The 25,429-nt window shown below is 53.4% G+C and overlaps 1 protein-coding gene across 1 annotated transcript; it reads left to right on the top strand.

Moving 5' to 3' along the window:
* Positions 1–237: 237 nt before the first annotated feature.
* Positions 238–25,429, top strand: ADGRD2 (adhesion G protein-coupled receptor D2). The gene is given in 24 exon segments (XM_053571281.1): positions 238–302; positions 676–739; positions 1,081–1,293; positions 1,594–2,235; positions 2,542–2,640; positions 2,981–3,066; positions 3,327–3,608; positions 4,712–4,823; positions 5,501–5,635; positions 6,121–6,244; positions 6,642–6,747; positions 15,217–15,235; positions 15,238–15,371; positions 16,077–16,180; positions 16,372–16,474; positions 16,715–16,868; positions 17,425–17,558; positions 17,636–17,751; positions 18,501–18,621; positions 22,346–22,387; positions 22,481–22,525; positions 23,261–23,319; positions 23,616–23,646; positions 25,162–25,429. Coding segments are annotated over 23 exon segments (2,943 nt in total). The 5' UTR covers positions 238–266; the 3' UTR covers positions 23,629–23,646; positions 25,162–25,429.

Raw genomic sequence — 25,429 nt, 5'->3', positions numbered from 1 at the left:
GCTACAGCATTTCCAGCTCTGGTCCTGAAGGGGCTCCTGGAGACCATCCCTTTGTGCAAGTAAATGTCATCCCTGGTGGGTAGCTGACCCCAGCCAGGGCTCCTAGCCCAGTGGTTGGCTCCACTGGAGTATGGGAACCAAAGAAAGGGCCAGGTGACCTTACAGAAAAGAGGGGTGAGGCTCAGCTACTTTCCTTTGTTTTCTTTTTTTTGTCTTCCTCAGTTCATATTGGCTCACTGCCTGTCACCTGCCAGGGCTGGATCCAGATGGCCCCCTGGGGCTCCTGCATCCTCTACCTTCTGGTACCTTCACTCTGGGAATGCAGTGCAGGGGAGGAGGCCAAGGGGGCTCAAAGCTTGAAGGGCTCCAAGTGGCCACCCCACATGAGGTCACTGCAAGGGTTACACAAGATAACCCTTGACACAGACATGGAATAAAAGAACCCACTAGGTGCTACTCCCTTACATTCACTTAGCAACTAGTTTACTCCTCACAAGGGGGAAACAGGCTCAGGGCAGTGAAGTGATTTGACCAAAATCACACTCTGGGTGGAAGAATCTATGTCTGATAGGAGAGCCTGCTGCTTCCACTGCACCCCCTGGGGCACACTGTAGGTATTTAGTAACTGCATATGTCAGGAGACCTGGCCCAGCCCCCACTTGTCTCCTCTCTCAGATCAGGAGTGTCTCTGGGACTCCGTCCAACTCTCCAGGTGAATCAAAGAACCCTTGGGCTACAGGTGGGTTGCAGGAAACCCCAGGAAAACGCCCCTCCCCCAGCTCAGCCAGCCTATGGTCTAAGGAGTGCGCTGGCCTAGAACACCGAGAGAGGGAGGAATGTCATTTAGTTCAGCTCCCGCCATACCAGGCCAGGAGTTGAAATATTCACTAGTGCCCATCTCATTCCTGCCACTGTACAGATGACAAAACACTGTGCAAGGGGACAGGACTCACCAGGTCATCATGGTCAGGGTTCAGCTGACCAATGACTCCAGGCCCCGTGTCCTTGGCCCTGACCATCCAGAGAAGGGTCAGATACCCACAAAATGCCTCCCACACCATGTCTCCTAACATCCTCCAGCCCCGGTGGCCCCTGGTGAGGTGGTGGAGACTGCAGGTGGGGTGTGCAAGTTCCCTGGACAGTGGCTGAGCTGGTGGCAGGCCCAAGAGTCCTGTGAGCAGCAGTTTGGCCACCTAGCATGGCAGCCTCCCGATGGGGTTCTTGCTGCAAGGCTACGCGACCCGGTCTGGGTGGGCCAAAGAGAGGTTCCTCTGCAGAGACCCCCACAGAGGCGTAAGTGGGGGCCTGGAAACCGGGAGGGTGCAGAGGGTCTGGTGTCTTCAGAGATGGGAATTCAGTGACAATTCTTGAGAATGAGCCCGTAATAAAACCCATTCTATCTCCAGTGTCCCTTGCCGTGGACTAGAACTAGGGGGTTGACTCCTGGGGGAACTTCAGCCCAAATTTATTCCTTCCCGAGGTGAGAATGCACCTCAAAGCCCGGGAGGGGCCCCTCAGCTGCACCAAAGCGCAGATAGAGGCAAGACCGTGGGCGCGGCTGGGGAAACCCAGGACCTGGCCCGGTCCCTGCAGGCACGCGCACCACGGCCACGCTGGTGTTCCGCGAAAGGACTGTGGACAGAGCAGCACGACTGCGGACACCCCTGCCCGCGCTGAGAGCGCTGACCGCCTGCGCGCACGTGCAGTGGGACACCGCCTCGCCCGACACAGCCACGCTGTTCTCTGTTGCTGTGCCCATGCAGGCCAACGCGCTGCAGCTGCGCGCCTTTGTCGGGGGAGGCAGCGCGGTGCGTGCTGCGTTGGTAGTGCGCGGGCACCACGGGCCCTTCCTCGACGCCTTCCGCGCCGACAGCCGCTGGCACCACGTGTGCGCCACTTGGGAGCAGCGTGGCGGGCGCTGGGCACTGTTCGCAGACGGGCGGCGGCGAGCTGGGGCGCGAGGACTGGGCGCCGGCCACTCGCTGCCCCCCGGTGGCATCCTGGTGCTGGGCCAGGATCAGGACTCCCTCGGCGGCGGCTTCTCCGCGCGTGACGCCTTCAGCGGGAATCTCACCGACTTCCACCTGTGGGCTCGGACGCTGAGCCCAGCACAGCTGCACCAGGCACAAGCCTGCGCGCCGCCCCCGGGCGACCTGCTCTTCCGCTGGGACCTGGGAGCCCTGGACGTCACGCCCTCGATGCTGCCCACCGTGCTGGTGCGCTTCCTCTGTCCCGGTATGACCAGCACCCGACCCCGACCCTTCCCTTTTGACTGCTGGGGGGCCCACCCACGGGCTGCCAACCCGGCCCCCAACTCTCGCCACGCCCTCTCCAGGCTGCAATGCCTGAGCCAAGGGCATCGCGGGGTCCGGGCAGCCTGAGTGTCTGGTCTCCCCCACTAGGCGGCCTTGCCCCGCCCTGTGCCCGCTGCAGCACCCACATTACAGGTCTCAAGTCTCCCCCGCGGGTTAAGGGGGGAGTGTGTCACAAGACTGCTGGGGAGCCAGGAAGCAAGACTGACACCTCTCCTCCCCCGGCCAGTGCCCTCAGAGGAGTGCCCCACATGGAACCCAGGTCCTCACACCCAGGGCTCGGAGCTCTGCCTGCAGCCGCGGCCCTTCCTCTGCTGCTACCGCCCAGGTGTGCCCTGGCTGTGCTCCTGCACTCTGCTGACCAGTAGCCTTGGAGGTCAGGGTGGGGGTGTGAGAAGTTGGCAAAGTCTGGGAATTCAGAATCTTCTGGAAACTTCCGGGTCTCCGCAGAGTCTAGACTACAGGGCAGTGGGGCCAGACAGACCTGAAGGTGAATCTCAACCTGTGAGCTTGGGCAAACAATTTTGCCATCCTGTGCCTAGTCTTCCAATCTAGAACACTGTGTGTAAGGCTCCAGACATAGCCTGAAGGTGTTTCTCCTCCCCTGGGCAGCACGTGGTAGGTGGGGTTGTTGCCCAGGGCCCAGCCTGGCTTTCACTCCTTTGCAGAGACCTATTGGCAGCTGCAGGATGCCCGGTCATGGCCTGGCCAGGATGTTATCAGCCGAGTTAATGCCTTGGCCAATGCTACTGTGGTGAGCCCCTCCAGGAGGGCTGGAGATCCTGGGGGCTCTATGGGTCTCCTTGCTGTAGTTCCCTCGTCTGTTAAGGGGACAGCTAATTGATGTGTCTGCAGGAATTCAGGTTGCTCATGGTCCCTATTTTGGAGCCTGTGGGAGCTGGGGGCTTGTGACGTTTGACTAGTGCCCCCCAAGAAGACCCCAGCTGACCCCAGGTGTGGCCCCTGGGGGGAATCCTCTCATTACAGCCAGACTAACAACTCCCCTGCCCACAGCTCCTTCCATATCCCCTCTCTGAAGCCCACGGAATCCTGTCCCTGGCTGAGGCCTCCCGCTTCCTGAGCACCCTGGAGAGAGTCCTGGTGAAGGAGGCGGCTCCACTGGGACCAGCTGCACTGCTGGCTGTTGTGCATTTCCTGAAGAGGGTGACAGCCCTCGGGGCTGGGGAACCAGAGCCCTTGACGGGGCCTTGGGAGCAGCTGGGCCAGGGTGTCATGTCTGTGGCCAGCCTGGTCCTAGAGGAGCAGGTGGCTGGCGCATGGCTGTCCATCAGTGAGGTAAAGCCAGCAGGGCTGGGTGGGGCAGGAGCCTGGGCTCTGGTTCCAACCTTGCCACCAGCTTGTCGTATAGGTGAGTCAGCATCCAACTCTGGGCTCCATCTCTCCATCCATTGAGAGAAGCTCCTCATACAATTGTGCTTGAACAATAGCTTCTGCAGTGAAGCATGATTAAGAACCACCCATCAATAAGGGCCTCCCAACTTGTTTGCCAAAACAGCCCAGATTCTCTAGAGACATGAGAGTGCTATCCAGATAGAGGAGCTGTTGGAAACCTCACTCTAGGCTGTAGGCCTAGGAGTGATCAGCCCAGAAATGGGAGGGAACAAGAGGTCACGGACATTGCCTGCAAATCTCTGGGGCTGAAGGAGCAGTTACTGGTCTCCCTGTGGCTTCAGAGAACAGAACTGGGACCAGGGCATGGAATAGGATGGAGATGGCACAACACAGGAATCTTGTTGTAGAATGGTTCACCTGGACAGGTAGTGAGCTCTGTGTCCTGGGAAATGTGCAAATCCACAGTTGATTAGAGGGATCTGAGATATTGTGATAAACTGAGGGAAGCTTGACTCCGAACCTCAGTTCTCCCTGGAGAATGGGGATTATCACACCTGCCTGGCTAAGGCAATGGAGAATAGTTTATGGATGAAGTGAGTGGATTTGCCCAGCAGAGTAGGTGTCCTGCGAATTCCTGTTCTCTTGCTTTCACTCCTCCCCATGGCTCTGCTTTTGGAATCTCAGTGTTGCACACCTATTTGAGGTCTAGCACCTAGTCACAGTGAAGAAGAGGGAAGCATGGCCCAGCCTTCAGGGTGTGCTCTGGTTGGCAGACAGGCCAGCAGAGCGCTGAAGACCTTTGATATTGCTGGAAGATGGGGTAATTGGGTGATAGGGCTGGAGAGGTCAGAGGAGGCTGGGCAGGCAGGGCTTCCAATGCCAGCCTGAGGACCCACAACTTGATGCTGGAGGCTGTAAGGAGCCACTGAGGTTGTAGAGCGGTGAGGGTCCCTTCTTAGATCATTGGGAATGATTATCCCAGTCGTCAGGGCAGGTGGCAGCAAGGTTGGAATGTGAGAGGGAGCTGACGCACAGCTTCCTCTCAGGTGGTTGGCGGACCTATGGCCCTGGTGGCCATCGTGCAGCGCCTGGCACCCCTGCTGAGCACCATGCTGACCTCAGAGCGGCCCCAAATACACATGCAGTACCACCATGCTGGTGAGCCTGCCACCCACCTACCCTCACATCTTGGCTCAGACCCCTCTCCTGAGCCCTGGACACTGGGAACATTGATACAGACAAGACAACATTCTGTTTCCTGCCTTTGTCCATGCCCAGACCTCCATCCAGAATGCCCTCTTCCTTGATCTCCTAACAAACTCCTATACATTCTTCAGAACCCTGCTGGAGCATGACCCTCCTAGAAAGCCAGTTTTAGTTCTCTCCTGACAGTTTCTTCCTCCTAGGTTATCACAATGTCTTGAACATACATGTTATTGCTTTTGTGCTAATTATGTAATGGGATTGTCTCCCTCCACATGACACTCCCTGAGTGCCAGGGCTGTTTCTCAGTGGTCTCTGTGTCCCAGGATAAGGCCCAAATGCACACTCAGTGTTTGTAGATTGGTTGGGGAACACCTATGGTGAAACTTCTGGGACAAACCTGTGCCCTTCAGGTGCCCCTGATTTCTGGCAGCTGATACTGAAGTTCTGCCTCTCAGGGACCCTTCCTCTCAGTGACCCTCTCCCCTTGACTTGGAGAAGCCATATTTGCCTAGGACAGGTTGCTGAACCTCTCTAAGCAGGAATGGGGGGCTCCTAGACCTGTGGCAGGGAGAAGGGGTACAGACCCTGCCACTCCTGAGGCTGAGCTGCTCACACCTGTTTACTCCCAGGCCTCAAGGTGCAGAGCCTACGCCTGCAGGAGGCCAGCATGGGAGGCTACGTATTCACAATGCCTGGTGGGCATCCAGAGGGGCCCGGCCACATTCACATCCCTGCTGGTGAAGTGAGGCGACTGCTCGCGAAAGGTGGGTGAGGATGACAGGGTGGCCGGGCCCCTGCTGAGGGCCAGGCCAAACCTCTGATCATTGTTAGCTGTGGAACTTTGAGTCACCTCACCTTTCAGTGCCTCAGTTTTCTCATCTGTTAAGATGGACATATCACTACCTGCCCCATGTGTTAAGAGTTTAAATGCACCCCCCGCATAGCAGTGTTCATGTGGTGTCCTCTGCCGAACCCCACACGTTTTCCCTCATAAGCGGGTGGTGAAGAGACCCTCACCCTTCATGCCGTGTAGGAGTGCAGGAGTTGGCAAGGGACAGAGGGATTTGGAGCTGTGAGGTTAAGCATGTGGACTGTGGCTGGTTGGAATTTTGACTCTGGCACTTATGAGCTGTATGAACTTTGGGAAGCCATTTAGCCTCTCTGAGCCTCAGTTTCCAGGAGTGGGGCCCACTAGTGGTGCTTGCTCAGACTCCAGGTGGTGTCTTGGTTCCCCCTTCCACTCAGCTAGGCCTTTCAGGAGTCTACGTGGTGCACAGCTGGTTCACCTCAAGTATATTCCAGAATGCCCTGGGGGGCCCTGGCCTACAGCCCCAGGCCTCTGATAGCTTGGACCAAGCAAGCAAGGTACAGAGGTGAGTGAGCCCCACCTGGTGAGCTGCTGAGGGCCTGTGTCCCCTCCCCAGGGAAGGCCAGAGCAGCCATAGCAGAGGGCAGCTCTGCCCAGCGTAGTCCAGGATCTACTCTCTCCCTCTGCCCCACCCAACATGCACATTCCAGGGCCTGCCAAAAGTATGGTTGGTGCAACGTGGCTCAACTTCTGTCTGGGGTCCTGGCTTCAGTGGTGGGACTAATGGAGGGAATCAAGCTTACCCAGGTTACCAGCAGGTCTCTGAGGCAAGACTAGAACCAGGTGCCCTAATTCCCAGCATCGGACTTACCATGACATTTCTGCGGTCACAGAGGGTGCCACTTCCACCACAAGGGCCTGGAAGAAATGCCCCATCCATGTGTGACTCTTTCTCCCCACAGGTTCCTAAGCACCCAGCTGGGGTCAGCCATCATCTCCTCTGAGGTATGGGATGTCACTGGGGAGGTTAGCACAGCCGTGACCTTTCACCTGCAGCACCAGGCCCAGGTACTGGATGGCCCTTCTGGGAAACAACTACCCTTGTTCTTTTTCCCACAATGTTTGTTCCCTGGACAACCAAGGTCTAATAATGTGTAAAGCAAAATTCACCCACATCCAGAGGGGCCCAGCCACCTGTTGTTCTCAAGGGAAGGGGAAGAGAAGTGATTTGTTGTTTGCCGACCTCATGCCCAGGGCCTCGGGAAGGCAGCATTCATTCATCTTCTGACTGCTCATTCACGCAGAGCTTAGGAGGGGTGGCGTGACTGGCCCTGGCTTGTCAGCGGCCAAGCCAGGAATCATTCTAGGTCTGTGTAACCCTGAAAACTGATGTTGCCATTGAGTTAGTGGCTGCAGTGTGTACTGTGCACAGAGATATACAGACTCTTCACTGCAACATGCCTGCTAACAGTAAAAATAGAATAAATGTCTATCAGTAGGGGACTACTTGAAAAGCCCTGTAGCCTTGCCAAGTGGCATCAGGCCTGTAATCCCAGCACTTAGGGAGGCTGAGATGGGAGGATCACTTGAGACCAGGAGTTCAAGACCAGGCTGAGTAACATAGTGAATTCTTGTCTCTATGAAAATAAAAGAATTAACCAGGTATAGTGGCACCCTCCTGTAGTCCCAGCTACTCTTTAGGCTAAGGAAGGCAGATCATTTTAGCCCAGGAATTTGAGGTTGCAGTGAGCCATGATGATGCCACTGCACTCTAGCCTGGGCAACAGGGGAGACTGTGTATCAAAAAAGGAAAAAAAATCCCTGAAGGTACATACAGTCTCCCTTTGTGATAGTGGGTCCGTGGGGTCAACTAACTACAGATCAAAAATATTCAGAAAAAAAAAATAGCATATATATACCTCTGTACTGAAGATGTACAGACTTTTTTTCTTGTCATTATTCCCTAAATGAGACAGTGTAACAACTATTTACATGGCATTTACGTTGTATTAGGGATTATGCGTAATCTAGAGATGACTTAAAGTACACAGGAAAATGCACCTTGGTCATACACAAATACTATGTCATTTTATATCAGGTGCTTGAGCACTGGTGGGCTTGGTGTCTTTGGGGGACCTGGAACCAGTGCCCCTCAGATTCTGAGGAACAACTGTACAATGGAATAGTTAATTGAAAGTCACATAAGGAATGAAGATATTTCTCTGTAAACTGGCTCAGAAAGATCTCTAAGACATGTTGTGAAATTTCATTTCGCATGTAACATACAAATTCCCTCTCCCTTTTGCAACATTAGAATGTTTCAGAGAAAGCTAAAGTCCCCTTTGCCTCATAACCAGCAACCATGGACACACCACAGCTTCTCAGTCTTTTGTGAAGTTTTAAAAAAATCAGTTTGGGACAGTGGGTAAGGCACTGGCCCCATATATTGAGGGTGGTGGATTCCAACCTGGCCCCGGCCAACTGCAACAAAAAACAGCCGGGTGTTGTGGCAGGCACCTGTAGTCCCAGCTACTTGGGGGGCTGAGGCAAGAGAATCACTTAAGCCCAGGAGTTGGAGGTTGCTGTGAGCTGTGACGCCACAGCACTCTACCCAGGGCTACAGAGTGAGACTCTGTCTCAAAGAAATAAAAATAAAATAAAAAATCAGTTTGATAGAAGTATGTGAGTCTCCATAAGCTAAAATGCATTCATTTTAAGTGTACAATATGACACTTTGACCAGTGTACCTACCCATGCACCACTGCCCCAGTCAAGGTCTACAACATTTCTGCCTTCCCAGAAGGCCTCTTTGTGCCCCTTCCTCGTCGCCCTTCTGCCCTGCAACCCCAGGAAGTCACCCATCTGCTTTCTGTGACTACAGATTATGTCTGTCTGCTCCAGATGTTCATATAAATGGAATCATCATAGTAAGTGTTGAGGGCTGGCTTCTTTTGCTCAGGTGGCATTTTTGGGAATTAATTGCGTTGTTGCATGTTTCAGTAATTTGTTGCTTTTTACTGTTGTGTAGTATTCCATCATGTGACTATACTGTGATTTGTTTTCCCATTTACCTGTTGGTGGAGATTTGTTTTCACTTTGGGCTGTGATTCATAAGTCTGTTATGAACACTCATATGTGAGTCTTTTTGTGGATCTCTGCTTTCCCTCTGTTGGGACGTGAGATGTATGACAAGCATATTTTTACTTCCTAAGAGACTGTCAGACTGTTTTCCAAAGTGGTGGTAATATTTACCTCCCCACGAGCACTGTAGGAGAGGTCCAGATGTTCCACAACCCTGCCAACATCCTTGTCAGTCTTTTTAATGTCATTCATTATAATGCTCATATATTGATACTTTGTTGTGGTTTTAAGCTGCAATTCCTTGTAAACCATGATTTGGGGCATTTTTTTATACACTCATTAGGCATTCATGTATCTTCCTTTGTTAAATGTGCCTTCAAATCTTTTCCCTGATGTTTAAATTATTTTTGTATTATTGAATTGTAAGAACTCTTTATATGTTTTGGATATAAGTCTTTTGTCGGGATATATTCTTGGGGAATAATTTCTCCCAGTCTGTGACTTGCTCTTCATTTTCTTTTTTTTTTTTTTTTTTTTTAGGACACATTAAAATTTGCTTTAATACTTCTTTGGGGGAAAAAAGCACACTTGTAGTGAATGAACAAGAAACATTTTTATGCTATTGTTTGTATCTACCATGCCATGAATTCATAGGGGAAGAGGTTCCAGCAGCTCAGGGAGGCACCTTGCCATTGAATGTGATAAAGTGTTGATTGACTTTTGAATTCATGGGAAATAGGTTCCAGCACCTTGTATCACTGTTACATGGGGACTATTGGTTATCCTATGTGCTATGCTATACACATATTATGCCATGAGCTCATGGGGAATAAATAGGTTCTTGTGCCTAAAAACATGGGTCCACTGGTACTCCTGTGTGCTATGTTATATGCTTATCATACCATGAATTCATAGGGAATGGGTTCCAGGAGCTCAGGCTCCTTTCCGTTAGTTCTCACAAAGTGGGCTTCTCTGGGTGGCACAGTTGAACCCAGGTACCTTTTCTCTTTGGCTTCCTTCACACGTTTCAGGAAGCTATCTCGGCTCTTAGAGTACTTAATACGCGGATCTTGCCCTTAACTTGTTTGTTTACAACAATGCCAACAGCATGCTGGGTAACATTGTAGACTCTTCCAGTTTTGCCATGGTTACATTTGTGTGGCATGCCTTTTTAAACAGCACCCATTCCCTTGATGTCTACAATATCACCTTTCTTGTAGATTCGCATGTATGTGGCCAAAGGAACAACTCCATGTTCCAAAAGGCCTAGAGAACATGTATCGGGTGCCTCTCCTCTTTCCCTTTGTGTTCGTCATTTTGGTGAATTACTGGAAGATGGCGTCTCCGGCCGAAAGGCGCTCTTCATTTTCTTAATGGTGTTTTTAAAAGATATGTTATTCATTGTGATGAAGTCCAGTTTATAATTTTCTTGCTTGGTTCATGCTTCTTTGTATCCCATATATCAAAGTTTTGCCAATCCCAAGTTTACAAAGATATTCTCAAAGAGGTTCATCATTTTAGCTTTTAGGCCAGTGGTTCTCAATCTTCCTAATGCCGCGACCCTTAATACAGTTCCTCATGTTGTGGTGACCCCCCAACCATAAAATGATTTTCATTGCTACTTCATAACTATAATTTTGCTACTGTTATGAATCATAATGTAAATATCTGATATGCGCGACCCACAGGTTGAGAACTGCTGTTTTAGGCCTATGATGTATTTCAAGTTAATTTCTATGTATTACGTACAACCAGTTCCAACAGGTTGAACAGGTATTTCTTTCCGCCCATTGAATTATCATGTTACCTCTGTTGAAAATCAACTGTCTATATAATGTGTACATCTATTTCTGGACTCTATTTTATTCCAGGGATCTTTATGTCTGTGTTTATGCTAATCCTATACTATCCTCATTAACGTGTCTATACAGCCAGCCTTGAAACCAGGCGATGTAATCCTCCAACTGTGTTCTTCACTTTCAAAATTGCTTTAAATATCATCAGTTCTTTGCTTTTCCATATACATTTTAGAATCATCTTGTCAATATCTACACAAAAACCTATTGGGGTTTTGATTAGGATTGCACTGAATCTATGTATCAATTTGGGAGAACTGATACCTTAACAAAGAATCTTTTAATTTATTATTAAAATATAGCCTTCCGTTTATTTAGGAGTTTTTTATTCTCTCAGTGATATATATAGTTTGCAGTGTATGGGTCTTGGAAGATATTTTATTAAATAGACCCCTAATTATTCCTTAGTTTTTGATGTTATTTAAAATGGTATTTTTTTCGGGCGGTGCCTGTGGCTCAGTCGGTAGGGCGCCGGCCCCATATGCCGAGGATGACGGGTTCAAACCCGGCCCCGGCCAAACTGCAACCAAAAAATGGCCGGGCGTTGTGGCGGGCGCCTGTAGTCCCAGCTGCTTGGGAGGCTGAGGCAAGAGAATCGCGTAAGCCCGGGAGTTGGAGGTTGCTGTCAGCTGTGTGAGGCCACGGCACTCTACCGAGGGCCATAAAGTGAGACTCTGTCTCTACAAAAAAAAAATGGTATTTTTTTCTTATTTCAATTTTAAATTGTTCCTTGCTAATGTATAGTAATGCAACTGATTTTTGTATGAGGGTATTATGTTCTGCAACCTTTTAAAACTTAATACTTACAGTAGCTCTTTTCCAGAATCCTTAGGATTTTCTATATACATTATGTTATCTGCAAGTGAAGATGGTTTTGTTTTCCCCCAATCCACGTCCTTTTTTTTTTTTCCTCCTTTTTTCTTATAAGGATCCCACTAAGTGTTGAATAGGAGTAGTGAGGTGGGGCATACCTGTTCTCCATCTTAGGAGGAAGGCATCCAGTCTTTCACCATTAAGCATGATATTAACTGTGGATTTTTTGTAGATATACTTTTACCAGATGAAGTTTCCTTTTCTTCCTGGCTTGGTGGGAATTTTTATCACAAGTGCCTGTTGAATTTGCCCAAATACTTTTTCCACATTGATATAGTCATATGGTTTTCTCATTTATTTTGTTGATAGAGTAAATTGCATTGATTGATCTTCAAGTGTTAAATCAACCCTGCATTCCTGGGATCCATTCCTGGGATCATAACCAGTTGCTTATGGTGTATATAGTGCTGGATTCAGTTTGCTAATATTTTGTTTTTTATGTTTTGCTAGTATTTTTGTGTTTATGTTCATGAGCAATGAGTTCTGTAGTTTCCTTATTACATCTTCCTCTAGTTTGGGTATCAGATTAATTTTTTTTTTTTTTTTTTTTGAGACAGAGTCTCAAGCTGTTGCCCTGGGTAGACTGCCGTGGCGTCATAGCTCACAGCAATCTCCAACTCCAACTCAGGCTCAAGCAATCCTCTTGCCTCAGTTTTTCTATTTTTAGTAGAGATAGGGTCTCACTTTTGCTCAGGCTGCTCTCAAACTCATGAGCTCAAGCAATCAACCTCCCAGAATGCTAGGATTACAGGCGTGAGCCATGTTACCCAGCCTGGATTAATGTTGACCTCATAAAATGAGTTGGGAAGTTTTCTCCTCCTCTGTAAATGTTTGATAGACTATACCAGGGAATTTATCTGGGCCAGGTGTTTTTTTCTGTGGAAAGATTTTTAAACTGTGAGTTTTGTTTCTTTAATTGATATAGATTGATATAGATTATTTGCATGTTTTGTTTCTTCTTGAGATGGTTTCATAATTTACACCTTTCAAAGAATTTGTCCATTTCATCTAGGTTGTCAAATTTCTAGCATATAGTTGTTGCCAATATTCCCTTACTGTCCTTTTAACATCTGTAGGCTCTGTAGTGATTAGTCTAGGTAGAAGTTTACCAATTTTGTTTATATTTTCAAAGGACTAATTTTTGAGATTATATTGGTATATTAATATGATTTATTTAAAATATGTTAAAATGAAATAAATAAAAGAAATGTATTACTCATGGTGGCAAGTTTTAAAAATATAGAAAAGGATAAAGAAGACAAAATTCAGCCAGGAGTGGTGGCTCATGCCTGTAATCCTAGCACTGTGGGAGGCCAAGGCAGGTGTATTGCTTGAGCTTAGGAGTTCGAGACCAGACTGAGCAAGAGTGAGACCCCATGTCTACTAAAAATAGAAAAACTAGCCGGGTGTTGTGGTGGGTACCTATAGTCCTAGCTACTCGGGAGGCTGAGGCAAGAGGATTGCTTGAGCCCAAGAGACTGAGGTTGCTGTGAGCTATAATGGTGCCACAGCACTCTACCCAAGGCAACAGAGTGGGACTCTGTCTCAAAAAAAAAAAAAAGAAAAAGGAAAAGATGACAAAATTCTGTTTTCCAGAGATAACATTTAGGCATATTCCCCATCACCCTTTATCTGGGCATATAATATTATATATATTTCTTTCCTTTTCAAAATCAAAGCCTTGTTCTTTCTGCTGAGCAAGCATTTGTGTTTTTCGCTTTCCCTGCAGGTGTTTTCTGCATTGTCTCAGTCAGGGGTATCCCTTTGCATCCTGTTCTTTGTCTCTTGCTGTTCAATCCCAGCACCTGGCCTGGGGTACAGCTCAGTCCAGAACCCCACCACCACAGGGGATGGTCCAAAGTGAATGGGACCCCCTCTAGGTTATGCATCAAGAGAATCTGCAGGATTTTGTCTGTTACATTTAACTCTGACCAACCCTATGAAAATCCTTACTCATAATGATTTGATTCTGGTGACTATATCCTGGGGCTACTGGACGCAAAACAGTGTTGTGACTTTTGATTGTATAACTACATTTATATTTCAGTTTGTGCCACTTGAAAATGCCACAAGTCGTGTGTTTATATTACTAATGTACCACAAGTACCTAGCACAGTACACCCATTTAGAAAGCACAGGCCAGGTTTTATTTGTGTTCCCAGCATCCCACATAGCATGAATGAGTGAATATGTGGAAAAATAATTTAGTCAACTCAAGAAAAGAATATGTTCTCTGGAGGTGTCATCACAGAGTGGTGAAGAGAGCATGGGCTGACAAGCCAGGTCTCTGACTCAGCTCTGTCCTGTGTGATCTTGAGCATATTAAACCCCCTCTCAGAGCCTCAGCTTCCTGATCTGAATGGACACAAATGTATAGCTGTCTCCTAGGTTGCCATGAAGTTCAGCCACAACAAAGGACATCAAAGTGCTTGGCAAAACACAAAGCGAGGGGTCATTACTGTTACCCACCCCAGCCCCAAGCTCACGGGGGCCAGCACCCTTGCCCCGATGTCTCCTCACTGCTTAAGAACATCTTGTAAAATCTATCTTGTCATTTAATTATAAAAGAGCTGACGTGTTCATTGTAACACATTCAAACCCAGACCGAACCGTCGTTAAGGTAGCTGTGTGTTTGCTCCCAGGCTTTGGGTGTGCGTGTGTTTTCACAAGTCCACGGAAGTTTTTACATCAGTGGGCTTACATCATGCGTGATGTTGTGAACTTTTTCATTACTGAGCAACACATCATGGAGATCTTTCCGCATCAGAGACCCATTTATCCATCTTACCAGAGGCAGGGCATCCTGAGGAGGGAGGAGCCGCAGTTGTCATCCACTCCCCCAGTGGATGGCCCGTTAGCTGGTCCCCAGTCTTTCAACCTTACCATGAGAGTCTGCTCACATCACTTCCCTTCTGCCGTGTCACCCCAGAGGCACGGTGGGAAACCCCCATCCCTCAAACACAGAGCCCTCAGTGTCCCCTCCATCCTCCTGCTCTCTCTCCTTCCCCGCACTGGCTCACACCTGCCCCGCGCCCCCCATGCGCACTAGAGCGTCTGCCCTGTCCCTGTCTCCTGCCTCTAGGCTTTGTCTCAGAAGCTGGTGGAGCCTGTCTGCGCTTTCTGGAACTTCAGTATCAGGTAAGTTTCCCTTTCCAGGCTTTTAAAATAAGGTAACTTTTTAAGACACCCACTGTGCTTGGAGATGAGATGGGACTCCAGTGTGGTTTGGGCCTGCATTCCCCATCTGCCTTGCTCCAAGACAAGCTGGGAACAGTGTTACTTTGTGGGTAGTGAGCTCGCTGTCACAGGAGGTATGTGAAGGAGGAGGCCCTCCTTGAGGTGCCTACTAAGGGGCTGATGTGGCAAATAGGTGTTAGACTTGATTACAGCTATGACCAGGGCCCGAGGTCATGTAAGGGGCCAAGGAGTCCAGGGATTAGTCCCAGCTTCCTCCTCTGATCTTTAGCTGAGGGAATGAACACAGTCACAGTTGCTTAGTAATTAATGAAGTGAATAAATGGCAATCACTGGTATCAGCCCCGTCCTCCTGCCACCTGAGCATGTTACACATGTTCTATAGGTGGGAAACTGAGGCCCAGGGAAGGGCAGTGACTTGCTAAGTTCATATTGCTGGTTAAAGGCCAAGCAGCAATGGGCCCTAAGCTTTGGGAAGAGGCTTTTCCCTGCTTGCCACTGGTCCTCCCACCCTATATCCACCCATCTCAAGGGCCTTCTGTTCCCTCCCCATCCCCAAGCCCAGACACAGGGGGAGCCTGGGCCACCAGCGGCTGCTCTGTGGCCGCCTTGTACCAGAACTCGGCCACCTGCTTCTGCAATCACAGCACCAACTTTGCCATCCTGTTGCAGGTGTACGAGGTCCAGGTGAGTGTGGGGTCAGGCAGCCCTGGTGTTTGGCAGGGGTATTCTCAGCTGGAAAAGAAGGAAAGTGCCAATTGCTAAAGCCATGGGTGGCTGGGAGAGGCCCTGAGGGCCTCCAGCATTGACAGATGGGGGAGACAGACTCTAGCAGGACACAGGGACCCAGCGGAGGATGGGGGGAGCAGTCACGGGAGCTGGAAAAAGACTGGCCACTTACTGACAGATCAAGTTAGACGGGGCCTGAGCCTCTGAACGCTGGGCTGACTTGGTGCGTGTGAGCACCCTAGAGAAACATGTTCAATGCATTTTTCCTGTAAAATCAGAGCACAGATATTTCCCCATGTCATAAACAACCCATCTGCTGTCTCTAAGGACCACTTCTGTGGGATCCCCTCCACACAGGGGACAGAGGTGTCGTAGCTTCCAGTGGAGTGTGCTTAGGAGCGTCTGCGTTGGTAGAAGCTGGGCTGACTGGGTCAGCTTAGGAAGAGCCGGCAGGAAGGAACAACACACGCGCGCGCACACACACACACACACACACACACGCTTACCAAGTGCCTGCTGTGCAGGCCTGGGCCCTGCGGCTGATACTGTCACCATCTCTGCTTTCCTCGGAGGCGAATGAGGCTCATGGAGCCTTGCGGTGGCCGAGGTCTGGTCGGTATCAGGTCGAGGTGGTGTGGGGTCTTTCTCTGTCCTTCCCTGCAGAGAAGTCCTGAGGAGGAGTCGCTGCTGAGGACTCTGTCATTTGTGGGCTGTGGCGTGTCCTTCTGTGCTCTTGCCACTACCTTCTTGCTCTTCCTGGCGGCCGGGTGAGGAGCACTTACCAAGAGGCCTGGCAGCCTCGGCCCCACCCCTGCCTGTGCCTCTCTGGTCAGGTGTCTGTCCTGGATCCCTGCAGAGCCTGGGCCCCAGTGGAGCTTCCTGCCCTGCCTCCATCTGGCTCCACAGAGGCAGGGCAGAGCCTGGTAGGCCTGGTCAACTGACTCCTCTGCCCGTCCAGGGTCCCCAAGTCGGAGCGAACCACAGTCCACAAGAACCTCACCTTCTCCCTGGCCTCTGCTGAGGGCTTCCTCATGGCCAGCGAGTGGGCAAAGGCCAACAAGGTGGGCATCCAGCGGGCAGCTTGTGAGTTATGGGGAGCCTGGGGAAAATGCCTATGGACTTTTCTAGGTTGCCTCCCCCATCTTCATTTGGCTGCATTTCCCTGGGAAGGAGCAAGGCCCACGCAGGAAAGGCCCCCAAACACTGGATCAAGGCCCAGGGCACTGCCTTCTCTGAACCAGCAACACCACGCGAGGCAGGGCTACACCTGTGGCTGACTTTGGTGGCGTCCCTCCCTGCAGGTGGCATGTGTGGCAGTCACAGCTGCAATGCACCTCCTCTTTTTGGTGGCATTCTCCTGGATGCTGGTGGAAGGACTCCTGCTGTGGACCAAGGTAGTGGCCGTGAACATGCGCCCAGGCCCCAGGATGAGGCTCTACTATGTCACAGGCTGGGGTGAGGTCCCTTGCTCCCCACCATCACTCTGTTCTCAACTGTGCCTGGATAGACACTGCTGCCACCCAACACTCCCCACTCCCAGCACTACCCAGTGCTCAGCTCCCCTCTTCGTGCCCTCCAGCGGCCAGCACCCACATCCACTCCTCACCACTACCAGCACCACCTACCCCCCTCTCTCAGTTATCCCACACTGTCAACTTCTAATTTTACCAACCCCAGCTCTTCATAAACCTGCTCCACTTCAGCAACCTTACCCCACCTCCAGCTCTGTTCCTAGCAGTCCGGGAGCAGCTGTCCCGCTGCCAGTACCACCTTCTACCTCCAGAGTCTCCCAGCACCAGCTTCAGTCCACTCTCAGCTCTGTCTGCCCCCACACCACTCCTGGCTCCATTGCCACCCCAGCAGTGCCAGGCCCCCTCAACCCTGCTCCAATTGCTTACAGTATAATTGCTGCTAAGGGACAGCTGTGTGCTGCAGCTTGGGGGACAGGGGCCAGGTCCTGGAGAGAAGAGAGTGGGCAGCATGGCCCTGAGGCTGCTTCTCCCCTCCCCAGGCATGCCTGTGGGCATCATGGCCATCACCCTGGCCACGTCCCCCCATGACTACGTGGCCCCTGGACACTGCTGGCTCAATGTGCACACAGACACCATCTGGGCCTTCGTGGGGCCTGTGCTCTTCGTGCTGACTGTGAGCTGGGAGGTCCTAAGGGTAGGGCCATACTGGGGACAGGGAATGCCTCTCACCCACTGACACCTGGTCTTCAGGTCAACACTTGCATCCTGGTGCGTGTGGTGATGGTCACCGTGTCCAGTGCCCGCCACCGTACCCGCATGCTGAGCCCACAGCCCTGCCTGCAGCAGCAGGTCAGGATCCAGATATGGTGAGGCCCATACTGGGGTAGGCCGTCTGTTGCCAAGTGCAAGGCCATGAGCTTGTGTGTGTACACATGTCCCTGCTTATATGTCACACGTGCATATCAATGTGTGTAAGCATGTGCCCATGTGTCATGTGTGGTGATGGTCCTTGATCCCATGTGAGGCCACTGTCCTGGGGCATACTGTCTGTAGAAAGCACCCATAGTCTGGTAAGGACAAGGTCATCTCCAGAAGTTCAGGTTCAGGATGAGGACCCAGATCCTTCCAGGGACCCCCATCACTCTCCAGAGCCAAGCTGTGCTGTCGAGGGAGCCTCAGCTGGCCTCCCCTCAGCCTTGCCTCCTCTCTGGCCTTCCTCTTCCCCACCCATCCACCACTAAGGTTAGGATAGCCCAAGCCAGTGGGTCCCTGAAAAGCCAGGGAACCCCATGAGTCTTTGGGGAAGGGAGAGGGGAGCCCTGCTGACTCCTGGCCCAATGCCCAGGCCTCAGCCTGCCCTCTGGGCAGCTGCCATCCCAGTCCTTTCAGCCAGGTTTGGGACTGGGACCCCAGTGCCACCACCCGTACTTTATGCCACCTCTGGGTCTTTTAAAAGGGCACAACAAAGTCCAGTGAAAGGTTCTGACTACAACTAAGTTCTGCCTTGCTGTGGTCCCCAATCTGCAGCTCCACCCTTCTCCCAGCCCTGCTCCTGGGCCCTGCAGGGAACTACCCAGGCTGCCCAATCCCCTCAGTCCTGCCCGCCCTCCCTCAGGGCCACAGTGAAGCCCGTGCTGGTTCTGCTGCCAGTCCTGGGCCTGACCTGGCTGGTTGGCATCCTGGTGCACCGCGGCCCTGCCTGGTCCTACGCTGCCGTGGGCCTCAACGCCCTCCAGGTACCTGCAGGCCCTGAGCCGGCTGGGGCTAGAGGTCTGGGGGACAGAGCTGGTTTGTTGGGGACTGGGACTCAAACCTGAGAGGCGTTCAGCAGGAGCTGGGGACACTCTACCAAAAGGAGGTGGTTTGAGTGTGAGGGTGGAAGCGGCAACAGGCAACCTTGAATCACAGGAGTTCAAGGGGAAGGACTGTGCGGCCCACTGGACAGTTAATGCCAAGGCCTGAGAAAGCCACTTTTAGGGTTCATGGTACCCTGACATTTAGGGTACAGCAGCAACTACAGCCCCCAGGCCGTGCCAGAGCCACTTCGGTCCTCTCCAGGAGGCCCAGGGTGGGGTGCAGGGCACCAGCCTCCTCTCCTCTTGGGGCCTGTGACCAGCTGTGGGATCAGCACAAGCTGCTGGTCAGAGGACAGCAGTGTGGGGAGGAGGCTGGTGCTGGGCCCACATTGAGAGCAGGGACAGGGGGTGGGGGGGCCACAGAAGAATGCCTGAGCACCAGTGTGTCCTGGAAACACAAAGGTGAGGCCAACTGGGTCCCTGTCCTCAGAGCTATCAAGGACCTGGACATGGACAGATAGTAGCAGCCTAAAGCACTGAGTGCTGAGAGAGGAGGAGGCCCAGGGAGGGTCCTTCTTGGCCCCCTGCTCTTCCCCTGGGCCTCCCTACACTGCCCCCAGGCCTTCTCCTGGCCACCTGCACCCACCACCCCCGGTCCCCTCTCAGGGCCCAGGCTACACTAAGCAGACTCCATCTAGGGTCCATGTATCCTTAGAGGGGCCTTCCTAGGGACCCTCCATCTTTCCTTGGAAAAGGGAAGCCAAGGCAGTAAAAGCCACTTACAATGCCTGGGTGCTTGTCTCTGAAAAGGACCCAGGCATTGTAAGTGGCTGGGCCGGGCTCCTATTTATAACTCCTGACAAGCTTTGCAAGTGGGGAAACTGAGCACTCACGAAGTCACTTGCCCAAGGCTGCCTACAGGAAAGCACAGAGCGGGCGCCCTCTGCCACAGCCTGTGTTCTCAGCCTTGGGGTATCCAGCCTGGATGACAGCTGGGTCCTGACCTGCTCCTGGGGAGTGTCCCTGGCCCAGTCACCCCTCGTCCCACATACCACTCACCAAACACCCACAATGTGCCAGGTGCTGCTCTGGGCATGGGGGACCCAGCAGCGTACCAGACAGCAAAAGTTTCTGTTTTCGTGGAACTGCCCTTTGAGTGGGGGAGGCAGCCATGGTGAGATGAAGAAATGAAGTAAAAAGTCAGGGGATGAGGCAGGAGGGGGAGGGGAGCCCCTGGGCCATTCTGGCCTTGGGGACTCAGCCATCTTCTGCCAGGCCAGCACGGAGATGGAGAGAGAAAGGGGGGACTGCAGGGAGGTGGGGGGCCTGCCTGGAGCGGCGTCCTGGGGTTCCCTACGCCATTCTCAGAGAGCCTGGTTCTGGAGACCTGACTGGGCCCGAGCGGTGGGTGAGCTGCGCTGCACCCCCTTCCCTGACACAGGTGAGCCCTTCCTCCTCGTCCTGCACCCTGGGGCTTCATGGCTTCCCGCTCCAGCTTGGCCCCTCTCAGTGTGACCCAGGCGAGGTGACCCTCTCCTGCTGAAGTACGGGAAGGGCAGCAGCAGCACATCGCCATGGCAACCCCTCCAGGTCCTTGTTGGGTGCTCCTCCATGTCCCTGATGCTCCCACCCCCACCTGGGCTCCTCAGCCAGGCAGAGGCATGGCCCTGGGGACAGCGCCACCGTCGCTTGTGCCTCACACCCTAACCCTCTCATTCTTTCCTCTCCGTGTCTCGCCCTTTGTCTCTGTCTCTGAGTTTTCTCCGAGAGATTCTTTCTCTCTCAGACTCCCTGTCTCTGTCCCTCTCTCCCTCAGCCGCAGGTAATCTTCCTGGCATGGATCCCTCCTGGCTCTTCCTGGCCTTTTCTATATCTGTCACACCCCCGTCTCTCTGACGTCCCATCTTTTCATCTCCGTCCATCTCAGGAGGCGTGACCCTCTTTCATCCCCTCCCATCAACCTTAGCCTCAGACCTGCCTTAGGGAGGTCTCCTGCCAAAAGTGGAGGACAGGCTGCCCTCTGGGGACCTGGGCCTGCCTGATGTCATGTCACCCTCTTGGGCTCAGGGTCCTATTCTCTGGGTCTCTCTCCCCAGGCCTGGCCCTTCCCTTCTCTTGTTTCTGTCACACCTGCTCTGTGTCACCTCCCACATCTGGCCAGTCCTCTCACCCTCTGCCTATTTTGGTGCACAGGAGCAAAGAATCCATCTGTAGAGTTCTCAGCCTGCGGGAGAGACAAGACAACAAAATTGTACCAGAGGCACAGTGTGGTACAATTGAGGCTGAGAGACCAAGGGATGATCAAGGCAGAAGGGGACAGAGGAGCCACTCATGGGGAGGCAGAAGGGCTGCTGCTTGGAGGGGGGATTCTCAGTGAAGACCTGACGGGTGCATAGAGAGAAAGAAAGGGATGTTTGTAGCCAGGGAGTATGGTGAGGTCAAAGTGAGGGAGACCCGAGGGGGGAAGGCTGGTGAGAAGGGAGGCAGTAAGGGATGTGGGGGCCAGACTGTTATGGGTCCCAGAGCCACTGTACAGAGCTCAGACTTTGTCCCAGTCTAACATGGGGCTTGGGAGAAGGGCTTGCCTGTGTCGTGGTACTTAGGAGCCACGGAGTGTGTTAGGCAGGTGCTGGTGTAGTTGGGTTGGAGTGTGGAAAGATGCCTTTGATTGTGAGGAGTGAGTAAAAGGGGTTGAGATGGGGAAGACTGCAGACAGGGTACAGGCCGAGTGTCGGGCTCGGAGGCTGGAGAGTAGCAGCAGCATCTCCTTTGGTGCCTAAGCACCAGAGGGAACAGCTGGGCTCTGAGCCTCCAGCTTTCAAGCCTGGGAGTCTGGAAGGTCTCACAGAATCCCACATACCCCAACCTGAGTCCTCCAGTCTAAGCCTCAGGCCATAGGGAGTCTGAGGAGGTCCTGGGCTGCTGGACCACCTGCTGGGTCACAGTGGAGCTTGGGACTCATTCCTCTGTCCCCCCTCCCTGGGCTGCAGGGTGAACAACACCACACACACACACACACACACACACACACACACGTCGTGGAGCTGCTATGAAGGTCAAGTAAGATCCCCAATGCGATGGTACTTTGTGAGAGGCCGGGTCCTCTTGCCCCTATACCTTGGTGAGGGAAGCCAGCTGTGCCCCAGCCACTGTGCTAGGTCCTTCTCACCCAGCACCCCCAGCCCCTCAAAGGCAAGTCCTGGCCTCATCCCTACTTTCCAGATGAAGAGACAGAGGTTCAGGGAGGAGAAGGGCACTCAGCTTAAGGCAAAGTGAGAATGCACTCACAGGTCTGCTGTCCTGGGACCTGACTTGGCCCTAGAGCTAAGAAAGGTGTTCCCCCTCCCATCCCCAAGCCCTGCAGGACGGTGAGGCTGGGAGCATGGAGGAGGCCTGGAAGGTAGGCATGAGAGGTTAGAGGGGCTGCAGGCACTGGGCAGAGTGGGGGAAGGCCCCCTCTGGGTCCCCTCTCCAGCTGATGCTGCAGCCCCCCCCCCCCACTATCAGGCAGGAGGACAGGGTGGGCTTTGTGTTCCTCAGCGTTCATCTGTGCTGTGGTGTGGCAACTACTAGCACCATGACCCCAGGCAGGGCAGGAGGCCAAGCCATTGGGAACAGGTGTCCCAGGCTGTGGCACCTGCCCACCTGAGGGGTCTGTCTCCAGGGGCCGTACATCTTCCTGGTCTATGCAGCCTGCAATGGGGAGGTGAGTCTGGGCATGCCGGCTGTAGGAGGGGTGGACTGGGGTGGAGTGGGGTGCTCAGCACCCCCCCAGGCCTGATCTCCAGCCATCCCCCAGGTGTGGAGCGCCCTGCAGAGGATGACTAAGAAGAAGGCAGCTGAGGTGCTCATGGGGCGGTGGGGTAGGAGGCCCAGACACTGAGGGGCAGGGTCTGAGCACCGATATCCTGTCCTTTCAGACCCAGGGAGCCAGCCAGCGGCCCCCTGGTCCATGGGAGGCAGCACAGGCCAGCCACATTGCCTTAGCTGCCCCCCGAAGACACGTGGCTCTTAGAGGTATGGCCTCACCACCCCTCCAGTCCGAGTGCTGCCCAGTGCCTCAGTTTTGCCAGTGCTTGGAGCTGGGAGGACAGGGGCAGGTTCTGTTAGCCCGTCCAAATGATAAAGTAATAGAAGCCCAATAAAGTGTAACCTTAGGGCTTGGGGAATGGCTTAGAAATGGCTTGTTACCAGGAGACCAGATTCCCTGGTGCCCAACCTGCAGGTGGGTCTTGCCTGGGGTGGTCTTCTCTGAGTCTTCATACAGAGAGAGAGTTGGGGGACTTGCAGAGATAGGTGAGTGGATGGGGGATTGGAGCCCTAAGGCAGGACATGGGTTGGATGCCTTCAAGGTAAGGCCAGGGGTTCCGATCACGGCTCCCACCTTACCCCTGCATGCCCTTGGACAAGGCCTTCCCTCTCTAGGCCTTAGTTTCATCACTAATCCGTGGGCTAGACCTTTGAGTGGATTCTTAGGGTATTTGATAATGATGGTGCCACTCTCAGGATGGGGGAGCAAAGAGAGGGTCCTGCCTCAGTCTCCCCAAAGTTTGCCAACTCTAATGTTTCTCCTCACCAGGGACCCATGGCCCCAGAATCCCCACAGCCTTCTCCTCCATTGCAGAACCCGAGAGACCGGTGAGGCTGGGCCAGATGGGCCCTACAGAGATCTTGCAGGGGGCTGGCCTGAGTAGCCCTCAGGATTGGAGATATCACAGGGACTAGAGGAGAGGCTGGAGTGGAGGTGCCCCCTGGAATGAGTTCCTTAGTTACCAGGCTGCAGGGCTCCGGGAGCAGCGGGAGCTGCTGCCCGTGTGCTGGCAGGCCCTGAATGCCAAGGCCATGGGGAGGGAGGAGTGATATCCAAGGTAGCTAAGAGAAAGGGGGAGCATAGAGGTGGGGCTTACCCCCCTGATGGGCTCCTCTGTCCTCAGGCTGTGGAGCTGACGGCATTCAAAGCTTCAGGTACAGCTCCCACCTTATGGGGCTCCCTTGTTCCCCTTCTGACCTTGTCACCCCCTCAGCCCCACTGCACCAGGAGAAAGTGATTTGAAGACCACCCACACCCAGCCTCCCTCCCCTCACTCTGCTCCTTGCTGGTCCCCAAAAGTCCTCCATTAATGCACAGCAAGCCTTGGAAGGGGGCTATTTAGGGAATAGTTAGGGGGCTAGTTGGTGGAACCCCTTTAAAAGCTGATGCTGCCTGAAGGGGAGGGGCAGTGAACAAGAAGCCTGCCTTCCCTCTGTCCACCATTCTCTGTCCCCAAAACCAGCCCCCGCTCTGAGGGCCTCGCTCATGACGTCTTGTGATCTGAAAGGCCTTCCAGACCCAGTGGGGGCCAAGTACCTCCAAGGCCTCAGTTTCCCCAGCTGGACAGCAGATAGGGGCACCATATTGTGGGGGGGGGGGGGCGCGGCGGAGTGTTGCAGTAGCTGGGCAAGGCCAGGGACACTCCAGCCCTGCTCAGGGAGAGGACTGAGGCTGAGAGCTCAGCCTGGGCAGAGGGGAACCATGGGGGGCCCTGCTCTCTGTCAGCCTCCCTGCACCTGAGTCCCCACAATCTTAAACCACGCTCCCCAGCCTCAAAACACATGACTGCTTCCAGCCGGGCAAGAGGCCTGCTGCTAAACCCCAGGCACCTGCTGATTCAACCCAGTGAATGGCCTTGCTGTTTTCTCCCATTACGTGGGTGAGGAAGCTGAGGCACAGAGAGTAGCCCCAACTTGTTAGAGTCAGTAGCAGAGCTGGAGTCAAGCCCTATCCACACGGATGGGGAACAGGCACAGCCGTGGTCTTTGGGTATAAGCATAAGCACATCTGATCCCAGGTCTGTGTGACCCCAAGCCCCCAGCTGGCCCCTGCCTCTGGCTGGTGTCTCAGGCTCTTGGAGTCACACCTTCCTCTTTCCAAAGTGGGCCGGGGGCGCCCCCTGCAGGCCGCGGGGAGTAGGCGCGGCGAGCGCTCCCCGAGCCCAGAGCTGCCCCCGCCCCCGCGCCCACCCCGCCCCACCCCGCCCCCACCCGCGGCGCCGGCTGCGGGAACTAGAGCGTGCGGCTGCGCCTCTGCGCTCAAGTGACAGCGCCTTTGTCTCCGCTGAATGGGTGCGTTGCTAGGGCCGCCCGTAGCAACGGAGCCGCTTCCACCTCGGCCCCACCCTCTGGAACCCCGGATCCTGGCCCGCGCCCCCCTCAGTCCCCACCCCGCTTCTAGCCCCGGGTCCTTACTCAGGTGGCCCGAGCAAGAGGTTGGGGGAGTGGAGACTGTCAGTTGTGGCCCTCAGGGAGGCTGCCAGTGCCCCTCCTAAAAGCTCACGGAGCCCTCCGGGCATGCAGGTGTTCTCAGAGTGGAGAAACTGAGGCTCAGAGCTGGGACTGCCCAGTGTCTGCCTCCAGTCTCAATTCCCAGCCCTCTCCCCCATGTTAGGGGTCTTCACCAGCGTTCCCTGCCGCCCTAGCTTAAAGGACACACTTTCCTCCCAGGTTTCTAGACAGACTGGAGGGGGCACTTTCCTCCAAGCTCCGCCCCAGCTGACCCCAGCCCCGTAGGCGCAGCCTGTGACAGCAGCGGCGCCTGGACCACCCCTACTCCCGCCGCCTGGGCCTCGAGCTCCTCCTAAGGAACTGTGAGCCCCAGCTCCGAAGTCCTGCTAACCCACCCGCCACCGCATTCCACGGCTGTGTCCCCTGGTCGTGCTGTCTGTGATTTGTTCCTTCCGCCTGCCCAGAAGTTCTGTGTGCCCTGTGGTTG

This window comes from Nycticebus coucang, chromosome 2, assembly GCF_027406575.1.
Source record: "Nycticebus coucang isolate mNycCou1 chromosome 2, mNycCou1.pri, whole genome shotgun sequence".
In the NCBI taxonomy this organism is placed as follows: Eukaryota; Metazoa; Chordata; class Mammalia; order Primates; family Lorisidae; genus Nycticebus; species Nycticebus coucang.
The sequence above is the reverse complement of the archived record's forward strand: the minus strand, read 5'-3'. Positions and strand labels throughout refer to the sequence as shown.